Consider the following 25,027-nt stretch of genomic DNA (forward strand, 5'->3'; position numbering starts at 1 on the left):
GTCCTCTCCTCCTCCTAGGCCCACTGGAGTGGTTGGGAAGCTACAGCCTTGACCTTCCCTGTGGAAAGAAGCCTGGACATCTCTTCCTGAGCAAGGACGCTTATGTGTCCCCAAGACCCATCTCCCTCATTCTTTAGCATGGGGGGGACTTGTATTGATCTTTCCCACATCAGAGCAGTGAGACCCCACCCTGGAGTTGGTGGGAAGAGTGGGGAGCAGGCAGAGATCCAAGACATCGAGAGCAAACACCATCTGCTCTCCTGACTGTAACCACACTCTGTGTTCCGGCTTTGACCAAAGCGAAACAAGCATTGTCTTGTGACTTCATAAGATGGATGCTATTGTGCTTTTGTGTATACTTTAGGTGGGGTGTCAGGGTGCATGGAGGGCTATGTGGGGGCCTGTCTGTACAGAACCACCCGAGTGAGTCCTTAACAGAGTTTTAAGTGATCAGCAATTCCTTTGGGTTTGCTGAAAAAAGGAAAGGGAGGTGCTATGGGCTGAATGTTTGTGTACCCCCAAATCTGTATGTTGAATCATAGGCCAGTGTGATGGTGTTTAGAGCTGAGGCTTTGGGAGGCGATTGGGTCATGAGGGTGGCGCCCTCAAGAGTGGGCTTAGTGCCCTTATAGGAGACCCTAGAGAGCTTTTGTCCCTTCTGCCATGTGAGGGAGATGCAGATAGGTGCACACGATCCAGGCAGAGACCTCACCAGACACAGAACCTGCCAGCACCTTGATCTTGGGCTTCCAGCCTCCAGAACTTTGAGAAAGGAATTTCTAGTGTTTATAAGCTACCCAGTCTATGGTATTTTTTAAGTAGCAGCCTGAGCCGACTAAGACAGGAGGTGAAAGGCAGGCATAAGGTCCCGCGGCAAGAGCAAAGCCTTGGGCAAGGTAACTCACTTTTCTGAGTATCATTTTTCACATGCAAAACTGGGATTTTTAAGCTCACTTCTTAAAGGAGGTTCAGACTTTAAAGTAACCAAGCAGGAAAATGCTTAGCACATAGTAAGAACTCAAAGGAATGTTACTGTCTTTCTCTATTCATGCTGACATTCGGGAGACCAAAGGCGTTTTCTGGATCTATGGGAACGGGATTAATCACAAGACAGGCTTTTTAAGAGAGGCACCGGCACTGCCTACAAAGCTCCCCTGGCAGCCTGCGCCGTTGCTCCTCAGCATCCCCGTGTGTCTGCACACACAAACACCCTAACGTCAGGCTGTAATTTTATCTAATTATAGAGCTCCCCAGGCGTCCAGGGGCTCTGAATTTGCGTTTGCATGGTACATAAGAGGCAAGGAAACCTTTCATTTCTGAAATTGAGTCTGAAAAAGCATGACAAGGGATGTGCAAACAGCGCTACCCAAACCCCTTCCAGACACCATGCTCTAGTTACTCCCTGCAGTCCGTCTTGAAACAGCGCCTGGGTTGGCATCGTGACCCGCTGTTCGCAGGGGAGGCAGGCCTCAGTGGGGATGAGCGGATCCCAGGGCCGCTTGTGGCGCAATAGGAAACAGAGGCTCAGATCATACTGATCCGTGACATTTGTTCCACCATTTAGATCTGCACAGAGCCTACGAGGCCAAGGCTGCCCCTGATCCTATTAGCAACCGTGAGAGGGAGGTATTCTTAGCCTCTTGAACAGATGAAAAGACGGTGGCTCAGAAAGGGGAATGGCACCAGAATTGATCAAAATGGGTAAACGGGTATGGCTCATTGAATTCTGACAGCAACCCTGGGAGGCTGGCACTGCTATTCCTGTTTTATAGATGAGAAAACTGAGGCTCCAGAGAAGCCAAGTACATACATATAGCTAGTAAGATGCACAGAAAATAAGAACCAGTGCCCGCCCCTCCCTTCCTTCCTTCCTTCCTTCCTTCCTTCCTTCCTTCCTTCCTTCCTTCCTTCCTTCCTCCCTCCCTCCCTCCCTCCCTCCCTCCCCCCCCCTCCTCCTCCCTCCCTCCCTCCCTCCCTCCCTCCCTCCCTCCCTCCCTCCCTCCCTCCCTCCCTCCCTCCCTTTCCTTCATGTCTTCCTTTTCAATAATCCCTCTCTGGCTTGCTTCCCTTCTCTCTCCCTCCTTTCCCCTGCTCCCTCCCTCCCTGTCTCTGTCTCTCTGGTCACCATCATCACCATGGGTACAGGCTTAGATACAGTGTCATAATCACAAAAGGTATCTTCTGGTCTTTCCTCGGTTTACCCTCTGGGAGAGGAACCTGTGTGCGCATGTGGAAATTAAAGGAAAGAGCCCAGCAAGCACCGTCTTTGTTTGCCAGGGTCCATTAATTTTTTGTCAGGGCTGGGAATTAGCTGTGGTCTATGAGCAGACAGCCTCATCTGCTAAAAAGTCCATGACAGAAGACATTCGAGTGAAGGGCACCTACCATCTGTTTAGTCTCAAAGAATCAATCAGAAGCAAAATGAGCTGGAGAGGAAACGAGCCCAAGATAAAGGAAGTTGTGCTGTTTGGGGCGAATGGGCCGCCGATTCCCACAACGTGTGGACTGCGGTCAGAGCTCAGCTTTGAACTTTCCTCATTGTCAGGTGTTTCTCTCCACTGAGCAAGTGAGGTTGGGGCGCTGGCTGGTATTTCATTTACCAGCTTCGGCTTACACCCCAGAATCAGAGACTCCATCTGGCTAGCTGCTGGGTGAGGGTCCAGGTCTGTTCCCCCTGAAACTAGGAATCGGGCATCCAGGCTGCTCCCTTTCCCTGGTCCTTCCACCTAGAAAGAGCACCTGCCCAGGCCAGCTGGGGATGCCATGTTCCCCACTGGCAAGATTGTAGAGGGGATCCCAGGAAGTCTGAATGAATCTGGCCAGATCCTACCAACACTTACAGCTCACTGCACTGAGACCACCCCCTTTCCAATGACCCCAGTCCCCCCATGGCTCTTGGGGAGCCAGGAGACCCATTCTCTCCTGGCACTTTACTGACCCTGGAAGCTAGGGTGCTGCATCTGCAAACAACAAAGAGGTAATTACCAAAAGAACAGTAAATGGTGGCCGAGGCCACTGTACTCACTTCCCGCGTTCGTGGCGATGTCTCATGCGAGGGAGGCCTATTTTGATTTTGGTTCTTGTGTTTGTTAAGCCTGGGGAAAGGACCCTCGCCGCGGCAGAATGATGCGGTTATTAGGCAGAGCGCGACCGCCAGAGCAGGCCCTGGCACTGGCGCACCTTTTGGTATGGGTCCTGGACCCCGTTATTATAAACTCTGACCCCCGGCCAAGGCCAGCTGGCCCCAGGGGAGGGCCTCACCGGCCACTCCGACCTTGCATGCTTACCTTGAAGAAGGAAGCAGGCTTTGTATGGCCGCGATGGACAGGAGGACGATAAAGGCGCAGACCAGGTTGGACTTGAACACTTCGTCCCTCATCTGAGAATACTGGAATCAGAGACAGAGGGGGGTTACTTCCAGCCCGGCTGGGTGTGCGCAAGAGCTCAGTTTCGCTAGCGTTTGGAGTTGGGGGAAACAGCAAGAAGAGACAAGGCAAATAAAGATTATTTTTTTTAAATTAAGAGGAATCCATATCTCAAGAGACCCTTCACAGAGCATTGTCTCCATCCCTCCCACCAGCCTTTGGGCGAGAGCCCGGGAGTAAATAAAATCCCCGCACAGCCAGGGGGCTGGGAGAGGGACTTGCCGGAGCTTATCCCTGTCTTCTCCCACCCAACCAACGTCATTTTAACAAAATAGGAGGCCGCACACCCATATATGTAGCAACTCAAATCCACGTCGACGTGCTTCATGAGTAAACTTAAGTCATTGAAGGATCTTGCTAGATTTCTCGTTTGGTTGGGGACACAGGGAAATGTTGTCCAGAGTCTCTGTGCCTCGTTTTTCATAAAACTACTGAGAAATAAACTCACAGACTCTCAGAATAGAACACGGCCTGAGATCTCCAGCAAGGGCAGCCTTTCTTTCATCTTTTTTTTTTTAATCCTTTGCAAATTATTATTTTTTAATTTTTTCAATAGTAGCTTTGATAGTTTATTGGTTTGTTTATAAAAATAACATTTTTCCTGATTGAAAAGTAATTATATTGTTGGAAAATATAGATAAGCATATGTACAAAAAAGGACTTATAATTTCAATACCCCAGAAATAGCACTTGTTAACATTTTGGCTTATAATTTTCTTGTCTTTTTTAAAATTTTTTAATTTTTTTATTGAGTTGAGGATCAGTTCCTAAATTTTTAAATTAACTTACATTTAAATTGAAAAAGGGCAGCCCTTTCATCTCACACAAGAGAAATCAAGACCGATGGACCAATAAGCTTGATGCCCTCTGCGGTCTGCGGGAGGCAGCCCTGGGGAGTGGCGCTAACTTGGTTTTGATTATCCCGAGTGCTCAGTAATCTCATTACCAGCCTTAACAGCTTCTGGAAGGTCAGTGCTAAATGTGTACTTGCCTCAGTCCTGCCTGGTTTCCCGAATCATCTTGGAGTCATTAAACTGAGGAATAATCCAATTCATTCAGAAGGAACAAAGGGTTTTTAAAACTGAAAAAGACCTTAAAATTAACCGAAACCTTTCACCTTCATGCCAGAGAGGTCCAGTAACTTGCCTTAGATCACACAGCATACAGATCATTTTTAGCTGGGGGTGGGGGTGAGTGTGGAGCAGAGTGAGCAGACAGAAAGCTAAGCCTGGCTTTATAACTTTGTAATCCTTGATTTGAATCCCACAGGTTACTTTATGAAGGATTGCAGTAAATACAGCTCTCACCTCGCCTTAGGCTTTCTGTCCCCAAGGCCAAGAGAAGGCCATGGTCAGGTCAATGAGAGAGGAAAATGAGTCCACCTCCTGTTGGTATGGTGCTCACAGTCAACAGTTCCAAAAGTTTTGTTCTCTTGCCTACTTCTTGGTGTGGTCTGGGTTTTAGACTGAACTCACTGCTCACTGTCATGGCTAAGATTCGGGGAAGGGCAGGGGTCTGCGGCTGGTGGGCCCCTGGAGAGGCACAGTGCTCTCAGTGGGCACACTCGCCGCTGCGCTGGGGCAAAGCTTTTCCTCCCCTCCCGCACTGAGGCCCCTCTCCACCTTCTGACAGCCTGCCCGGAACCTGGAGGGAAACAGGAACATGCTCCAGAGAATCACTATCAGCCACCCTCACTCGGATAACACCAGAGGAAATCCACGTTACTACAATTACATAGGGTGCCACCTGTGCAAAGGGCACAGTCACAGACCCCCACACGCCAGCCTGAGAATAAATGAGTGAGCCAGGGCACAGTTAACTCGAGGAAGTTCTGAATGCCTCTTAACCACCAATTGCGCAAGATCGAATTATTCTTTGTGGGCCAACCGGTTAATTTCAAACTGGCTTGGCTATGTAGATTTGATGATGATATTTTAAAACAATGATAATAATTTTTCGTGTACTTGACCCTTTTCTTCCTCTTTTTCTTCATCGTCACCATCACTGTCATCATCACTAACTCATCACTGTCATCGTCACAGCATCAGGGAGTTGTAATGGACCTCGGATCTCAGGAATCCTTCCCATAACACCCCTCAGGGAGACTAAACACCTGCTAATTATCTCCAAGGGACCTTCTTTGCTTTGTTGGAGGAGGTGGGTTTCTTTTCTCTGAGCTGGGGCAGGACATCCTCAGCTTGAACACTCCCAGTGCCCGGGAGCTCACTCCTTTGTAGACCGTTCCTTCCATTATTGGCCCATTCTCACTGTGAAAAAGTCCTTTCCTATAGATGCCACGCCTGAGCCTCTGACTTCTTTCCTGAATGTTTCTTACTGATGCTTTTTAAAACGTTTCTCATTTTCTTCCGATGGCCAGCTGGGTGGAGACAAAGTGGGAAGACTTACTTTGCCTCCAGATCGTCTGCTGTCAGTGTCTCACTGGGAGCCACCACCTGGAGACAGTACCTGCACCAACTGTAAGTGGGCTTCACACCAATTAAAAGGGCACGGCACTTGGAATCCATTACAAGGGCTTCCTTTGAGAGCATAGATTATTATTATTTTTCAATCTGTAGGGTTTGGTTGATTCAGGAAATGGCCAAAATCTAATGTAACAACTTTGAGTGACAATAATTAATAATTTGGGAATTTAACCTCTGTCTTATTGTTAAATTCATGCATTACGCACCTACTGCAAGGTAGGCACCATGCTACGCGCTTTACCTAGATGATCTCATTTAATTATGTCAGCACCTGGAGGGAGCTCCTATTTATCATATCTCCATTTTGCAGGTAACGAAAGTGAGGATTAGTACAACTGAGAACTCAACTAGGACTTTACAGATTGTGTGTAAGGAATCCAGAGAGTTTGGCCCCCTGCATAAGGTCTCATTGGCCACCACCTTGCTATTTTCAAGGTAAGGTCACTTCCTTCATTGGGCACACGGGAGTGTGTCTTGGTATATTTCAGTGATGAGGTGTTTATTTATTTATTTTTAAAATAGGTTTTTATTGATTTCAGAGAGAGGAAGAGAGGAAGAGAGAGAGGGAGAGAAAGAAATAGAAACATCAATCAGCTGCTTCCTGCACTCCTCCTACTGGGGACTGAGCCCACAGCTCAGGCATGTGCCCCGGCCGGGAATCAAGCCAGCGACCTCCTGGTGCACAGGATGATGCTCCACCAGCTGAGTGACCTGGGGCTGGGGAATGATGTGGTTTATGATACAAAGAAATGAAAGTTTCTTACTTGATTTGATCAGGTTGAGGATGGGGTTCCCTTCCAAGGATGTGAGACAGGCTAAGCCTGTGTTCCACTTTGTTAGTCTGGGGATCTTGGCCCCAATTCTCTTCAAAAGCATCTTTGGAAATGAGATCAGAGCCTTGAGGATCTATGGGTTCCCAGATCTGTCACAGGGAAGCCCGGAACACAGGTTTGGTGACACCAGAAAAAGCCCATTCTGGGTTCTTCATCCAGGGAGGGATGGACAGGGAAGCCAGCCTGCAGAGGAGATGGGCTGAGCTTCCAGTCTTCTATGTTTTTGTGTCTATGACAGGCCTGGGAAATCTCCCTAAGTGTGAGGGAGGAAAATCACCCTACAAGTCTAGGTTTTTCCCTTTTACTATGAGATAAAGGGCACTGACTAAATTCTTACATCTCTGCAAGATGTAAGGATGCTTTTAACCCAAGCATTTATCTAGTTAATGGTCCAAACTACAGCCATGCTTTTGTCGCAGTGTGCATGTGAGATCACAGAATTTTATAGGTGGAGTGGATTGTATTTGTCACCTTGGCCTAATCTTCTTAATTCTGATTTCACTCAGTAAAATCTCTCAGAAATGAGTCATTAACTCCTGCTTGCATATTTCCAATGATGGGGGAAATCAGCCACTCACTTGAGAACCCATTTCGTCTTTGGATAAATCTAGTTTGCATAAATATAATTTCCTACCATATCTTTCATTAGCACAAATTAATATGTTTGTTAAATTAAAGAAGAATCTCAGCCGGGACAATCTGCTCATTTTTCATGAGTGAGTGAAGAAATTTAACCTCATTCTACTGCGAATTCGCACATTATGGAGCGTGGCAATGGCTAGAGCCTTCTTAAATTAGACCATTTGGGTAAAAGGTGTAATTGCAATGAAAGTACAAGGGACTAATTTGCAGTAATTTCATATTTTGAAATAGACTGTCTTGACTAGCTTGGCGTCGTGTGTCTAGCCAGAGCCATTATCAGGAGCGGTTGTATGAGTGACAGGTGTGTCGGAGGAAATCTCTCACTGGCATAGTTTTTTCCAAGTAACCTGACTTTTGTACCAATGTGGATTTCCTCTTGTTTAGTGGACTCACAAAGAAACACGCCAACATGTATGTAAGATGGAGAACTTCAGAAGTGTGAGGCTGGAAGGGATGAAAGAAGACTCTTAATGGCACTGCGTTTCCTAGTGCTAGCTCTTCCTGGGGGTGGGGTGTAGAGTGTGTGTGTGAGGGGGGTGGGTGGGGGTGAGGGGGTGATTGATTGACATATGAGAATTCCAAGTAGAATTTTATAAAGCTTCTAACCACCATTCTTCAGCTCACCCTCCCCGAAATCTCCAGTCCCTGGAAGGAGGAACTTGTCCTTTCTTGACCAGTCCAACTCCTCAAGCCACGGGGAGGCCATGGGAGTGAGAACTCTTCCCTGGTTCCTTGCCCTGAAACTCCTGTTGTAGATGGTGATGGTGTCTACACATGAAGCATTAAGACTGCTTCAAGGACTGAGCCAAGGACCTTTGGGCTGAGACCTTCATAATTCTATCATTCTACGCCACTCTAGGTGAAATTGGTACTTCTGACTCCGAAAATGCTGGCTTTGTGGGACTGGAGCTAGCTAATTGGTCTGATAAAAAGACACAAGGAGAATGGCCCTTGATGTCATTTGTGTACCTAGAGGGAAGTGGAAGTAGCTGTAACTTTTCAAAAAAATATAAAAAATATAAAGGAGTCGCCCTAGCTGGTTTGGCTCAGTGGTTAGAGTGTCGACCCACGGACTGAAGGGACCCGGGTTCGATTCCAGCCAAGGGCATGTACCTCAGTTGCAGGCTCGATCCCTGGCCCTGGTCGGGGCAGGTGCGGGAGGCAACCGATCGATGTGTCTCTCTCGCATTGATATTTCTCTTTCTCTCTCTCTCTTCCACTCTCTCTGAAAAACAATGGAAAAAATATCCTCAGGTGAGGAGTAAATAAATAAATAAAGGGGCGTGACAAACACACTGTTTGAATAAAGAATGACTTTTCCCCCTAAGTCTCTTGAAATCTGCCTTTCCTATCTGATGGAGGTGGCCTTACTGGAGCAGTCAAAGTGCAACAGAAGCCCAGGCTTGCAACAGAATAATTCCTTTAAAAAGAGGGTCATGAAAATGGTCAGATAGTGTCTGATTTAGAAAATGAAAGAGAACATCCAGACCATTTGGTTCATTCTCCATGTGTCTACTGCCCTACATCTAAGCAAGAAGTGGAACATTGCAACAAGTTATGAATGTCCCCAGGAAGAAAAAATGCATTTTTCTCATTACCTAATCCCAGAGTCCAATATCTTAATCCATCAGATGGAACGAATCCATCTAACAGAAGATGGGATGAATCCATCTTCATTCACTCATTTGCCAAATTCTTTCTTAATTACCCTGTTCCACTCATTGTAACTGCAACAGGAGTTGCTGCGAAGAAGAAAAAACGCTTCAAAGTTTGTGATGCATTTTTTCCTGAAACCTGTTAAGCCTCCACTTAGTTTTGAGTTTCTTTATAAAGCACAGAGAAAACGGAGAGAAATTCTGAACAGAGATAAGAACCAGTTGAACTCAACGAAAAGATTTTCTAATGGTTCGTTTGAGTGACAAATCCCTGTTTTCATGTAGCTGCTGATAGAAAAAAATGACAGGAAACTACTGCTTGTCTCTGCTCAAGTTGGGGGTGTTTAAAAAGTATAGGCACATTTTTTAGGGCAATTTCAGACTGCACATCAAGTATTGAAAAGTGTGCATTTTTTTACTCCCACTTTTAGGACTTTATTCTAAGAAAACAATCAAGAATGGTTGTATGATTTCAACATGACAATGGCCATCACCATGTAGTTTATAAATAATAATAGTAAAAAATGGAGGGGAAAAGCAAAAAATGGTTAAAACATGCAATGGATTAGTATCAGTTGCAAAGTAATTTCTTTTTAACTTAATAATGTGGGGAAAAGTTCCAGCAAAGAATGCTTAACACTAAGGTACAAAGTGTCATGTATAAAATGGTCCCATTTAACAGAACGAGTTGCAAAGACATGCATATAGAACCACACTCAGGAAAGACTAGAGTGCCAGGTGCCAGGATGTTAACAGCGGGGCATTTTCCTGGGTTGTGGGATCACAATAAATGTAATTTCCCTCTTTTACCTTAGGTATTGGGTATAAGCTTTCATTAGTGAAAATGCCTCCTTTTCTTAATAAGAAAAAGTCATATATAATAAAAGAAAAATCCAATATGATGGGCAATATTTGACAAACGTGTCTTGTTTCCTACATCCCTTTACCCTAGTTCTAATTTTTGTTTGCCCTGAGATCTGCAAGCTCCCTTAGGGAATATTCAGCCTGAGATTGAAGGAGGGCAGAGGGTCCTTCTGTGAAGTCTGGGGGGACCTGGGGGGAGCCTTCTACGACTGGGTTAGGCCCTCTCCCCCATCCAGGGGTCCACCCAGAAAGTTCTCACGTGGTAGCTGGGACGTGAACATGTTGAGAACCACAAATTCTAGCCTGGTGGAAGCCCAAGACCTGGATCACATGGCTTGTCAGCCACACGGGTGATTTTTGAGCATGAAAGGAGGTACTACTAATAGTTACATTGAGAAAATAGATGTAAACCAGGACCGTTTCAGGCAAACCAGGACAAGTGGTCGCCATGGTCATAGGGAATTCACAGGCTCAAAGCATCAACTGCTGAAAGAGACGAGGGGCGGCCCAGCTCTCCCACTTCACAGACGTGGGAGCCGGGGGACAGAGGTGGGAAAGTGTGGTGCCCAGGCTTGGCTAAGCCACCTGAGTCGTGAGCACACTTTCTGAAGCATGTCTGTGTGTAGGTGTGTCTGTGTGTGTGTGTATATGTGTGTATGTGTGTGCACGTGTATATGTGTGTATGTGTGTGCATGTGTGTGTGTGTGACTTTGAAATGACATGGCAGGGAGCACGTGGGACTTTATACTCTCTCCTGAAACCACTGCTAAGAGTCAGATCAAAACTAACCTGTCTTTTGGTTCTTAGGGTTCCCCAAAACACACCCTGAGCCCAGCTGCAGGGGCGGGGCAGCCTCCCCGAATCTCCTCCCCACCCGAGTCTCCATCATTCAGCAGCCGGAGGCCCACAGAGGCCTGCTGCAGGTGCTGCCGTAGGGTGCCAGCTGCCATAAGCACATGTGATCAGGAAAGGCCTGAGCGACAGCTCGCGAACAGAGGCGGAGAGGGCTCGGGCTCCCTTAGTTATATGTCCTCCTATGGTTGAAACAGAAGAAAGCCTTTCCTTCCCCACAAAATTTCTCCGGGGCAGGTCATTATTCCCACTTCCACTTTTCCTTTCAGAAAACATGCTCTTATGGTGCAAACTTGCTCCCCAAAAGCAGGGCAAGGCAGTTGAAGATTTTGGTGTCACAAACACTGTTCTAAGGTGCTTAATCCCCCCCCCCCCCACACACACACATTTCAGCGTCTTTGAAGTCAGATTGCCTCTTACTGTCAATGGAGCCTTAAACCTGAGTTCTCCAGGGAGCTCTGCGACTGCTTCTGCTGGTCACCAGGGGGCGCTGTCAACCAGGGGCTGCTTTAAATATAAATTCTGAGCCTGAGGATTTTTTTAGAGCATTTTTTTAGAGCACATTCAGAGTGTGAACTCAGGCAGCAAATCTATGCGGATTGCCTTTAGGAGTTTCACTTCTTGGAGAGCTCTCTTTTTTTTATCGAACCAATACCGGGGAATAGGAATGTGGTTTCCTCACTCTCATTGTTTGCTGAGTAGTTTTTTCTGTTCTTCCTTAACGTGGAGGTGTAAGCCTAGTTTATGGGGGGTCGGGGGGGGTGTCCTCTTAAACTCCCTATTCTGGGTGCTTTTTCTTTCTTAGGGCTGAATAGTAAATGGGACAGCTCAGAGTGGATGGTAGCTTAGAGTCAATGAAACATGGCAGCCGATTTTGAGATCTGTGACCTCTACTTGACTTCTAAGAGGCTCGTTTTCTCTTTTGCAAGCAAGATAGTAATGTTTTTCTGAAGATGCAATAACATATCCGTAAACACCAGCACAGAGCACGTGCACGTTGGACTCGTCTCCAGTCCTGGAATCCTGTGGACTGGAAGGGCCCGAGGACCCTTTCCTATTCCATCTCTCCCTCCAACCCCTGCTCCGTGCCTCGAACCCATCCCAAGTTCAAAGAGGAGAGGTTGAAGGTGACACAGGACTGTCTTCTTATACAAGGGCCTGAGAGGGCAAATCCTGGGGCTCGAGGGAGAGGCAGCATGGTGAATAGACAAGACTCTGGCTTTGGGGTCACCATGGGCTCAGATCACAGCCCCTCTCCTGACGTTTCAAGTTTGGGCAGGTGGCTTGGTCATTTCTCTGTCTCTCCATTTCATCAGGTAGGAAATGGAGCTCATGGTAACAGCTACTCCACACTCTTCATTGTTAGTCTATTTGTGCAAGCAGCTTAGACTAGTATATGGCATTTGGTAACCACCCAGTGACTGTTACTTATTATATGCCCCCAGCCCCACAGTAATGCAGCCCCCAGAGAGGGTTCCTGGGCAGGAGTCAACGAGGGATGTCTCTGTGACATGGGGGGAATGAACATTTTGTGATGTGCCTCATTGCCCTCACCCCGGGGGACCCCCTGCGATGCAGAGCACATGCTCAACGGCACAAGGCTGGACTGTGGTGGGGAAATTCTGCCCTTTGCTTCTCCTAGAAGAACCTCCCCTGGTCACAGAAATCAACCTTAAACACCCTGTGCTTCCCCAGGTCCATTCCTGCTCCAACACCAGGTACCTGCAGATGAGATTTTTTTTTTAAAATAAAAAAAGCATTAGAAATTCTGTTTGCAGAGGTCAGGTCATTAGCGAATCAAGTACATCTTTAACAAGGAGGAGTAAAAGGGTTTTGTGCAGCTCTGGACACCGACATTTACACGGACTAATTGAGAAGATTCTTTGCAAGACGACTCTGCTCTTCCTAGCTCCTTCAATGTAGCAACCAGGAAAGAAAATGCATTTAATTTAGACCTTAAGCCCCCAATTATATTACGAATCAGAAAAGTCCACCTGCCATTTGGTGGAGGGGTAGGAGGGGAGGTTGAGTGAAACAAAATGTTTCTGCTCCTCTTGTTTTGTTTCTACATAGACACAATACATTTTAAATTGTGAACTGCAGGTGAAAATATTAATTTTGGAGTTTGCACCTTTTCGGTAGTTATCAGACACTCCCTGGGAATGGCTCATGGGCACAGAGCGTGAATCCCCCACACTGAGGAATGCACAATCTCCCGGGAAGCCGGGCAAACTCACAAAAGGTTGCTCACTGGAGCTTTGCAGTCTCAGATCAAACTCCTGAAATTTGCTTGCTAATTCCCTGCTGTTCTTGCTGGTGGCTCCTACAGATACCAAGCACCTCCTGTGCTCAGTCAAGGAAGGTCTGTCACCTTCCATCAGTGCAAAGGAACAGCCCAGTTAAGCAGGCACAACACCCATCTCCCCACAGCACTTTAAAGTTTAGAGCTGGGGAGAGAAAGGAGCATTGGAAGAAGTCATCATCCATATGGTGATGGCTACCATTTGGGGGCACTTAACCTAATCAAGGCATTGCTTGGAACCTCTCATAATAGCCTGTGAGGGAGGCACTTGATTATCCTCTTTGTACAGCTCATGTTCAGAGAGGCTGCTCCACTTTTCAAAGGTCACACAGCGAACAAGTAGCAGAGGTGGCATTCAAACCCAACTCTGAATTCACAACCCATCCTCTTTCTATTATGTCTACATCAGGGGGCCAGCAGACAGCTGGGAAAATGGGAGAATACGTGTCCCCTACAATCTAAGAAAGTGTTACAAGGGTTGCAACTGATGAGAATTAACCTAAAAGCAAAGGCAAGTGAGCGCTAATGTCATTGGGTTAACAATGTCAAAGTGGAAGGTTCTCCTGTGAGGCTCACGGGGCGAAGGGCTCCTTGTTTTCTCCTTTATCTTTCCTTCAAGAGCAAGGCTGAGGCTCTCTTTATCTAAACGGCATCTCCTTTCATGGCCTTCAGTCTACTCATGATTTTCAAACAGAAAAAGAAAAGACCAGACAGACAAAAGCAAACCAGACAGACAAACCACGCCACGCCAACCGAAACGGCATCCCACGAACATTTAAGACAATTTACTTCAGAAAAAGAGCCGCTACGGAGACCCAGCTACCTTGTGCTCCAGGCTGGAGTCTTTAAACATCAGTGAGAATGGCTTGATATGCTCTCTTCTCAATTTATCGCCACTCCGCAAGTCGATGGTATGTTCTATTCGCTTGTTAATTTCCTCAGGCCCCGACTGGACATGCAAAGCTTGTGCGAGATGGTTTGGAAGTAGATTTATTGAATTTCTTGTTAGGGCAGCCAGAGTCTAGGGGGAAAGCACATGCAAACACAATAAACCTGCTAGTCCCCTTTGGATTAAAAAGAAATGCAATGTTTTCAAATCAGGTGGCACTGCAAACAGTAATAGCATCCCATGCATTTGTATTCAGTGAAACCTACAGAAGTGGGTAAGTTAGCATCTGGTTTAGAGAAACACAACCTGGTAAGTTAGTACAGCAGGAGGGACACGGCCCCCTTCTTTGTGTAGGTACACTGAATTTCTTTGGCTCAGGTATTTGGGAGAGCTGTTGGCTTGGAAATGTTAATCAAGACCGTTTCTCTAACCAGGCACATCTCTGGTGTGAGAGAAAGAGAACCAATATAACAGAAAGTAAAATATATCTGAAAAGCCCACAGAAATGATCATCTCCGACCAAGTAGATTCCATTTTCATGTGGTCTTTCCTTTAACGGTGGCAGAGAGACTTGGGGGCCCGTGGCTTGCATTTTTTAAAGCAATCCTCATGGACAGACAGCCAAATGTGCCAAGATCTGTTCCTTGAACTTGATAATGATTGCTGGACTTTTACACTTCACAAATGTTTTTCCCCCATAGGTCATTATATATCTATATTTCATATAGATATATGTGTTTAATTTCACTTAGGCAAAAAATGCAAGCAGTTGCAGCCTCTCTGGCTCACAGAGTTAAACAGCAGGAGTGTGAAAGGCATGGCCACTGTGGCTGGTTCCTGGCTATGGCTACATGATGCAGAAACGGCATTAGCTTATGAAGACACACCAGGCGTGGCAGGGAGGCCCCGCCGCTAGGTAATTCAGTGCAGGCGACGAGGCCATCTGGCGGGTGTAGCCAAATGCAATGCTCTCTTCCAGCTGCAACGTTAAGACAACTTCTTTGACAAAAAGGGGGGAACTGGAGCTGAAGGATATAGGGTCAGGGACGCTCACCTCTGCCCCCAGGATACTTCCCTGGAAAGAGGCAGAGGGTGTGGTGCATCTGTAGAGTTGGACAGAGAAGACTCCCAGCCTTGGTCCATTCTCCGCATCTCTTTTTCTGCGTCAGCCCCTCTGTGTGGCCATGATCAGACCACAGGCTGGGCTGACATAAAGTGATGGGCTCATTGAACGGTAGCCTGAGAGAGCTGACAGCTCCTTGGAGGCCCTCTTGCCCAGACCCTTCCTATACCCATGAGCCTCTGATAGAGGAGTCATCAGCTCATCTGCAGCGGGTCAGATCCTCTGACTTCAGAGCCAGCAGCTGGGGCTTTGAGCTCAGGGAGCCTTCCAGCCCATTCCATAGGATTCTTCCTATGGTCCTGCTGGACTCTTCATTTTAACCTTCACGGAGACAGTCAATGTCACCTAAACTGCAGGCCTCTAAAGAATGTCCTAAGAGGGCTTCCTCACTGGTAGGATTCACTGAGACCCTCTTCTCCAGCCCCGGAAGGAGTGGCCTGTGCCCACATGAGAGTCAAGTACATGCTCTTAGGGCACTGGAGTAGTTAATTTCACTCTGAGTTCCAAGGGGGCTTCCACAGAGAAGAGTTGTTAGAGGGGAGGTTATGGCAGAATGAAAGGCAAGGAGGGGGCTGGAGCACAGAGACGGAAGCAGGAAACAATGTTCCAGAAAACTGAACGGCAGGGTTCATGCAGGGCCAGAGGGCTTGAGTCCCTGGGGTTAAATGCATTAGAACAGCATCTCAGAAGACAAAGGGGATGGACTGTCCACCACTTGGTGCATCTCCCATTGGCTTCATGGGTGGAAATCCTTTATAAACAGTTTAGAAAATGACAAAATTTAGCTCTCTATTTTGGAGAGGAGGTGGAAAAGATGCCGCCTTGGCTGAGCACACATTCTGGCTTAGAGATGCCGAGATGCGACCCTGGCAAGCTCTTGGAGCTGGGGCCTAACAGCTGGAGATAAATCAGCTAAAGGTCTGCGCACGTTCATAGCTCAGCATTTCCATCTTTCTGTAATTTTTCTTTCCCTAGTTTTCCTTCTCTGAACTAAACTGAGCCGAGGATCCACTCTACCAGCCCCTCCTGCCTTCCATTGCTCTTGGATCCTTGAGTTTCACAGAGAAGGGGAATTTCAGAGAACATTTTGGGATTTATTTATATAAACTGCAGCAGCAGCGATGATCACAACTACAGCTCTCTCATATGCCCACCATGTCCTAAAAGAAAGTTAATTACTTTTTCATCAGGAATGATGTGATCTCAGAACAAAAGATGGGTCCTTGACATTGAAAGCATTTAATAGGCTGAATAAGTCACTTAATGAACTTTGTCCTCATGTTGCTCACCTTGATGGGCACAGGTGAAACGTCATCAGGGACTGACATTGGTCTATAGGGGGCCTTTGGGAAACTAGGAATAAATGTTGCTTCCTGGGTGCGTGTGCCATTGACCACTTTTATAAGGCAGAGACCAATACAATCTCCCCCTTTCAGAGTTCCCCTACCCTTTGTGAAATTCTATTGTCTGCCTGTGTGGCTCTTTCAAATGAGAGAGGAGACTTCTTTCTTTCATCCTTGCCACCAGGTTATAGTTCAGAGCTAGGAAACAGCCCTCGCACCAACATGTCAAAGATGCTGAGGTGGAGAATTCTCTTCCAGGCAATTATTTTTACTCCTTGCAATTATATTCCTAGTATTTTATGCACTGAATGCTCAGTGATCCCTTTTCTGATCATTTGCCTTCTCAATTACATGAGATAATAATACCTGCTGTTTGACCGGCAATCCCTCTGCTATCTCATACTTTCTAGACGTATATGTATGCTCAAGGGAAGACCAACCTCAACTCAAGAAGTCAAGCAAATTGGAATCAGGAAGGGTAACCATAAGCTTTCACTTACCCTTCAATGCACCACTGCGAAGCATGAGTGGCTTTGGAGGTGACCTTGGCTTGAGACTAGCGGTGATCTCCCTCCTTCTCCATTAGTAATGGCCACTAAAATGTGCCTACGAGTTCACCATCAGCGGAATAGCGCTGCTAACACACGCTGATATCTTCACAGTGACTCATTTGTAAGCAGTACCGGGAGAGTGTGCAACATGTCTTATTTGCCTACCTGGAGTTATACTGCAATGAGCTACTTTTGATAGATTATGGCTTTTTCTTTTAGGATTTACAACACCAATGTGAGCAAATTGGTTAAAAATTAGCATAAGCTTTCAAATATGATTTCAGTCATAAACTGACCTCCAAAAGGTTGAGACTGTTCTTTCATATAAACAACTTAAAGTGGTTGGTCAGAGGATCAGAAAAACAAATGAATGAAATGGAAGGAAGTGGGAAATGCCATGAGAGTCACAGAATTGTATACATCATGATATATATAATTGAATACATATATGCGGGTATATGTCTCATTGTATAATTGAAGTACATATTATATTTATGTATAATAATAAATGTGTACATTTATTTATTTAATTTAGCTGGTGCTTTCAGATGGTTGGGATTGGTCAACATTGGGATATATCAGTTTGCAGCTGAGCTGGCCTCTCATATGAGTCTCTTCCCAGAAAGACTTTGCAGCCCCGAGATTGGTCCTAACAGGGATCCATGACTTCCTCAGGCATTTCAGGAACTACTTCTTCACTCACAGGTGCTCAAGACACATTAATGCCCACAAGAGAACCAGGGTCCCTTCTGAACCCAAGTTTCTGAACATAGGCCTTGCCTGAGAGTTTGGGGGTTCTCATGAAAATTACTATCAGAGGTTTTGGGTAGGGTATCCTTTTATAAACTTCATCGGAATGGGGCGGGGGAAAGTCATGAACCCTCTTAAGAGGGTTTATCATTTGGTTTATGACCAGAAGACTTTTCTTTGGGAATTGTCTTCTATCTAATTACACAATGAAAATCTACTTTTCCTACAGGTCCCATCACTTCACGGATGGCCCAAACCTTTGGGATTCCTTAATCAGTTTGTGTCAGCAAATCAATTCTTCCCAGTGAGACTTCAGGCTCAAGGAGCCCTCTCTAGAAACATCTAGTCTTGTTGAGTCAAAAACACTCTAGCAATTCTGGATCGTATATTCCAATTTCAAAATGCCCTCTAAAGACTTTCTATTGACATTATAAATCAACTTACACTGTTTTGGTGCTGAGTTCTGGAGAAGTCACTACTCTGTTTCATTACTAGAGCCTCCTAATTAATTCTTTCCCCCAAACTGCTTTCCAAGGAACACACGAATGAAGGGATGCTTGTTTACACAATGGCTCTGTGGACCAATCAGTTGAGCCAATGTGGATTCATGATGTGTTTACTGCCACGTCTCTTCACCGCTCTCCTTGAGGGAAGAGACTTTGTCTTTTTTGTTCATTTCTTTGTCCTCAGTGTCTACACCAATGCCTGGCACTAAGTAGCCACTGTGTATGTGAGTGGAAAAGTTCCTGTATTCTTCCACTGGACTCTCACAGTACACATCGCTGAAATAAAGAACTGATACGTTCTGTAGAAATGAGACTTTTAAACTGTGCTTTCCAAACTTTCATGACCACAAAACCCTCTTTACTTGAATATCCTCTGCGTGTTCCATGGAATACTGTTTGGGAAACAGCGCAATACAGTTCTTCCCTGCTTTTGTTCACAACTCCTGCCCAGTGGGCTTCTTTCTGAGCTCTGAATAAGACCTATTTATCTTTCTCCATGTGGCCCCCTCTAGTGCCCAGAGTTTTCTTCCTCAGGCTAATGGCTTTGATGTCCCCCAATCGCTCCAGGGGTGGCATGGTCTGCATATGGCACGATGTTTTCTGGTTTGTCCATGCCCTGGGTGTCCCACACACAAAATGAGACCCACTGCAAATGGTGTCCAACTTCCCGTATTGCAGCCTAGAACTTGTTCCCTTATAATCTATAAACGCTTACTTGGTTCACTATATTCTAGCACTGGAACATGTAACATTTGGCTACATGTCCTGTTGCCAGTTTAAAAATCAATTCAGATGTCGCCTCCTCCAGGAAGCCTATCCTGAGCTTGCGCTTGTCGTTAGCACAGCAGTTGCTGTGATGTATGATACTTGCCTAATTGTGCGTTTGTCTCTTCCCTGACTGTCTGATCTATTTGAGTGTCAGGAACCTTGTTTTATCCGTAACTGAACCTCCAGCATCTGGCAAATTTGGTAGGTTCTTAATAAGTATGTGTGGAATGAATGAATGGATGGATGAAAGGTTCCTAGGGCAGTTTCCAATCTCTTATTGCTAAAAGCCCCTTTCTTTTGTCCTGTTCTCTCCCAAAGGGGCTCTTCATTTGAAAAGATCCTGTTTACCAAACTGTATTTATTAAACTAACTAAATAAAAGTAGTTTATTTTCCTACTATTCAATTAAATGCCTTGTTTTTGACCAGCAGGAGATAAAGGCATTACCATGATGTTTGAATATAATTCCAGCCAAAAGCAAGAGCCTTGAAAGGCAGCCTTCAAATGTGTGTCAATGTGATGTTTTATTCAGGTTTCTGGAATCTAGAGAGTTTTTCTCTCATTACTACCTCCAGAGCTGGCTGCCAGGGCACCAGAGATCATTGACAGGATGGCCCTAACCCAGAGCCTTGTCTGGGACAAAAGCCTGGACCACTGTCCACCTGAGCGTGCCCACGAGCCAGCTTGAAGTGTATGCTGAGGTCCTCGGTAACAGGGCTTCGACTGTTAGCTCCTCTGGGATGTGCACATGGCAGTCTTGAGATTTAATTTAGATGTAGGTAGTTGTGATGAAGTTCCGACAGTGAGGACCAGCTTGTTGCTGATTTGGGAAAGACCTAGATTGGCCTGTCCTTTCCCAAAGGCTCTTCTCGTCCAGTCTCAGGCTGGAGTCTGCACTCAGAAGCAGCGAAGGGCCAGTGGCTTCCTCCCCCAGCTCTGGGCCCCCTTCCAGCACCTCATGGCAGCGTTTCCCTGCGCCCACCTTGAAGGCCTCTGTGGTTGCATTTCAAACTTGCCACCTGCAGGCTTTGGGGCTGGAAACAGGCAGTCACTTGACCTTAGAGCTCCTGCCCCACTTCCTGCCCTACGGTTACAGGGAAACACAGGAAAGAAACAGCCAGGAACCGACACGGTGCCTGAATAACGACACAGTAGGGCTACTTTCCTCGCTCCTGTGTGTTAAAACCCCAACCCAACTCCAGGAGAGAAGGCTCTTACTCTCTTTTGGAAAGAGTCATACGCGTTCTTTTAAAGAAAGCTCACTTCTTGGGAAAGCTTCGAGGTGGTCTGTCCACAGGGGTTTGCATTCAGGGCCTCGAGAGGATACCTGCTGTGTCCCAACCAGGTGCACAGTAATATTTTCTCAACTCTAAGGGTGGGGAGTAGAGATTTCCGTGGATGTGAGAGGTAATGTTTTTGGGGTAAGAGAACTCTAAGTGGCATTTGGGTAAACACTGATTGGGGAACCCTGGGGAAAATGTCCCCCTGGGGCTTCCCAGAACCTGCCACGTATCAGTTTTTCCTTCTGACAGGGACAGAGGTGCTAAGGAATCCAACCAGTCTCCACAGGCAGCTATGCTCGTCAAGATGCCCAACTTTTCCTCTCTGTACTGAGACAGTGAAATATCACATTCAGATTACATGTCTGGTGGTTTTTTAGTTAGGCCTCCTTCTTAGTTTCTCTTCTCCTTTTTTGGATATTTATGTCATCATAATCTGCTTTCCGAACAAAGCGAAAGAGTGTTTGATAAGGTGTCACAGAGGGAGGTCTGTGGGATAGCACTATGCGAAGAGGTTTGAGTGATTTCCACAGTGAGCTCAGCGCTCCTGCCCCCGGGGGCAATAACACGGGCCACAGTGCCCGCTCTGGGCCGAGGCCGCCGCCCAGCCGCGTCGGCCCGCCCGCTGCGGGAGTCCGGCTCTGCCCGCAGCCTGGTTCCAGCCCCAGTCATGAGCGCTCGGTGTCAGTCTGGGCCCAGGCTTTTTGCAGTCATTGTTTCCCACCTTTACGCAGGACTGGAAGTTTGCAAATATCGTCTGGCTGTTACATTTGATAGGGAGTAAAGGATGCATGGCATCTTTAAGTGGCCTTTGCCACGTTGTGCCCTGAAATTTTAATCAGTTTGCGATTAAGAGAATAAAACAATGATAGGGAGGTACCCCTAGTTCTGGTAGATTCCACAATAAGCATTTATTAGTTTGTTACTCATTTGAACCCCACAACCTCACTCTTAACCTTTTGACTAACACCGATAAGCTGATCATTAAGACAGTTTCTCCATTGGGATTTAGGTTCTGGGTGTGCTCAGCTCTCTTCCCAGTGCATTTCCCCCACATCAAAGGCTTTCTTCTTGCTTCTGTTCACCATACTGGTGGCTCCAGCCTTTGGACACACGTAAACCCTGGCTTTGGTTCTCTTTGGAGGCGGTGTGGGCCAATTGTGGCTGAACTTCTAGGCCAACCACAATTTCAGGGGATGGGGCAGAGCCCTCAGGATGAGACTCAGAGCCCAGAGAGGGAATCTCCAGCATTCAACATTTTGTCCCCAAGCTCTGGTCTAAAGACCTCAGAGCCAGGTTAACCCAGGACAAGTGGTGTCTGACACTGATTCTGTCCCACCTGAGAAGCCTGTCTGGCTCGTTTGACAGACCCTGTGAGCTAATCCAGGATTCCTTACTCTGATAGTATCCTTTGAGCTCCTCAGAAAGATGCTGATCTCAGTTTGAGAATGTGATTGTGCCAGAGTCATTATACACCTGGGGTGAGCGGGGCCAGGTGGAGGGGGGGAAGGGGGGAAACGGAGGACATCTGTAATACCGTCAACAATAAAAATAAAAGTAAGAAATAAAAAGAGCTGTTAAACTCCTGCAGAATTGGTCAAAACAGAACTTGGCACATCCATTGAAATGTGGCCACTTTCAAGCCATGTGCCTCGAGGCAAGCTGCCAGTTGAATTTTTAGCTTTCAAAATATCACATCCACAGTAATGTGTGCAGCAGATGTGCAAACCCCAGCACTGACCTCTTCTCAGGGTTAGGGTGTAAAGAGCAAGAGGGATGGGCAAGCCCAAGCATGGAGGCAGGATTGCTGCTCTGGACGTGGCTCCTGAGCTGGGGACAGAGAAGCTGATGCATCACTCGTTTGTTTATGGGGCCACCAGATAGGTGGGAATCAAAGTGCCCACAGCACTGGAATGGCTGGGCCAGTATGTCATCTGCTGTGGCTGGAGAGGTGACCACTATCCCACTGACCCAATGACCTCAGGTTGACAATCAGAATAATTTCAGCTCATCTATCAGGACCTACGCTACTCAGTGTTCTTATGAACATCAAAGGTGTAGGTTTTCAGAAATGCCAATGCCATGGGGAAAACGAAGGTGTGTGTTTGTGTTTTCATAATGGATATTTGGAGAAAATTGAAATATAATAATTACCTAAACTTTCATCTTTTTAAAGATTCTGAAGTAGCTCTTTACATTTAGGATTATGAAGAAAGTATAGTAAATCCTCACTTAATGTCACTGATAAGTTCTTGGAACTGCAGCAAAGGAGATGTAACAAAAACCAATTTTACCAAAGGCGAATTGATATAAACAAGTGTTAAGCTCCTGGGGCATCTCATCAACTTTAGAGCAAAACGACAGGATTCGAGGACCTGCCATAACATATTGGGAGCTGCTGATAAATTGCTCATGTTTGTTGTTTTCAGGCTGTAGGTTTGAGTTTTTTCAGACTCCTATTATACAAGTTAATAATTAAATTTGTTATTGATGCTTTCTTTAATTTTGTTCCATGAGCTAAAAATTACTGACCTTCAAGAATCCAGCCTCTGTTACTTGTCCCCAGTTCTGACAGGACAAATGAGAGGGGGGGAGAAGAAATTGCTCAGATTACAGTCAAGCTGCTAGGTCTCGGGGACTTTGTAGTTTCTAGTCCTCTTATCCTAACTTTTCTGACCCACACTTGTCTACTGGAATTGTCTCATTAATCTAGCTTTTCTGGGCTCTTGCGACCCCCAGTGTTTGCTCCTGAGTTTACCATTTACAGAGCAGTCCTGTGTTTAGTACCCCCAAGATATGTGGTCCTGAGTGGGTGTTACCACCTCTGGTGCTATGAAGTACACAAAGCCCTTATCATCTCATGGTGCAAAGAGGTTCTTCATGCCACTAAAGGTGACATAAAAGTCACAGAGTGGGGAAGATGGGGCCAAATGTAGAGCTTTATAACCAAGAATTCACAGCAGTGGTTTGGAGATCCCTGAGCTGTAGGAGGACCTTTTAGAAAGTTCCATAAATACCCGAGGAGTTACCCTTGTGCTTCCTTTTGACCCTCGGTGACGTGAAAATAAGCACATAACACAAATAGACCAAGAGGAGGCTGGCCAGGCCAATGGGAATGTCAAGTGCCTTGCCCTGGGCTGGAATTAAGTCCCCGTAGAGTGACACCACTCATGACCTGTGCAGAGAAAGAGCAACGGTGCATCACAGAGCACGCGCCCAACCACCCTTAAAAAGTGGGAGTAGGAATTCGTTCTCAGCACAGGCCACTCTCTTGCAAAGAAAAACCTTTATGTGAACTGCACAGGTCAAAACAATAAAAGGTGTTTGGTGGAGAGAAGTTGGAAAAACCCTGATGGGGTTAAATAAAGACATTTTATAATGAAGAATCTTCAGCCCAGTCATTGGCAGAATTGGTACCAAAATCAATACAAAAAATCCAGTTTTTTCCAAACCTAGGAAACAAGGAAGTCATAAAAAATCCAGGCATTTTGCTTTCTCTTCCGACCTATATTACTTTCCCATGTTTAAAATATCAGGCACCCATTGGTTCTATTTCCTTGGGCCACTGTTTTCTGACTCCCCAAACAACCAGGCAACCAGTCTGTTTAGAAAGGTCTCTGCCAGCTACTGGCCGCCGGGGACCAGGGGCTGCACGCTGTACACTTGCTGACATAAATGCCCATCCCCAGGGTGCGATTCCCCACGAGCCAGACTCATCTCTGCCTTCATTTCTCCCACCTTTTCCGCCCCTGTGACTTCAGAGAAAGAGAGGGTGCCGCTGCAGGCTATCAGAGCAACCGTCTGCTTAGGCCGCTCAGTGCCGCCAAAGGCTCCACTCCACTCGCCTTCCTGAAGCGAGCAGAAAACCAGGCCCTGGGCACTGCCCTGGCCCAACTCTGAGCCGGGCATGGGGTGGCCTGGGGGGCCTGTTGTCAGGAAAAACCATGCTACCTGAGAGTGCAGATTCCCTGCGGAGAAATGGCCAAGCTCTTCATGTTCGCCACCCCAGAGCCTGCAAAGTGTCCCATCCAACGGATGGCAAAACCGAACCTGATGTTCAAATGGTTAGAAATAAATTGCCGGTGGAGAAAAATTTGCCCGACTTCCTGCAAACCAAGACTGCATACGGACACTTCAGATACTCGGCAGCTCATCCCCGGAGCAGCAGCCTCTGGAAACACACCTTCTCTTTCAAGATCAATGCCCAATTCTTTGGGCGTTTTTAGGGGTAGGAATTTCAGGGCAGAGTTCCCTGTGGGGAAAGAGAAGCGTGTGCTTTGGTGTTGAGCACTAGAAACCAGGCTGGGATGGTGGCCCTGTTTCCCCTCCGCCTGGGGTCCTGTGTGCTCATGCTTAGCCTGAACTCCCTGCTGGCCCGCAGGCTCAGCTAACGGCCTCTTCCTTGGGAAGGTCTTCCCCGATCACCTTGGATCAGTTTCCCCCTCCACTGCACTCTCCTGCTATTGCGACAGCAAGTCCACACTGGTCCTGCTGACCTATTAGTAATACCACCGCACTGTGAGCTCCTCGACAGCTTGTCCCCTCCTTCATCTCTCCATCCCCGACGCCCGGCACAGGGTCCGAAAATAGCAGTTACTCAGTAAGCAGTTTATAAATGAATGACTGACTGAATGAGGGAATGAGTGGACACCATGGGGGGGGGGGGCTTGCCCAAGGTGAATGACAGAAGTCAAACGAGTTGGAATTTAGGAGTTCTTTTTCTAGTGGGCATTTCTATGCACAAAAAAGGGGCTAGCCACTC

At 46.6% G+C, this 25,027-nt stretch overlaps 1 protein-coding gene across 3 annotated transcripts in view; it reads right to left on the reverse strand.

The window, feature by feature from the left end:
* The window catches only part of ADCY8 (adenylate cyclase 8), a gene marked incomplete at both ends in the record, with an annotated part of 155,309 nt that overhangs the window by 43,062 nt on the left and 87,220 nt on the right, over positions 1 to 25,027 (reverse strand). For 2 of the 3 annotated variants that reach the window (XM_081116486.1, XM_081116485.1), the window contains 2 exons: positions 3,288 to 3,388; positions 13,880 to 14,077. In XM_081116486.1, coding sequence (XP_080972612.1) covers positions 3,288 to 3,388; positions 13,880 to 14,077 — 299 coding nt within the window. The remainder of the gene's footprint in view (positions 1 to 3,287; positions 3,389 to 13,879; positions 14,078 to 25,027) is intronic. The other variant, XM_081116487.1, reaches the window with a different exon arrangement.

Source organism: Miniopterus schreibersii (assembly GCF_964146895.1).
Source record: "Miniopterus schreibersii genome assembly, chromosome: 17".
Lineage (NCBI taxonomy): Eukaryota > Metazoa > Chordata > Mammalia > Chiroptera > Miniopteridae > Miniopterus > Miniopterus schreibersii.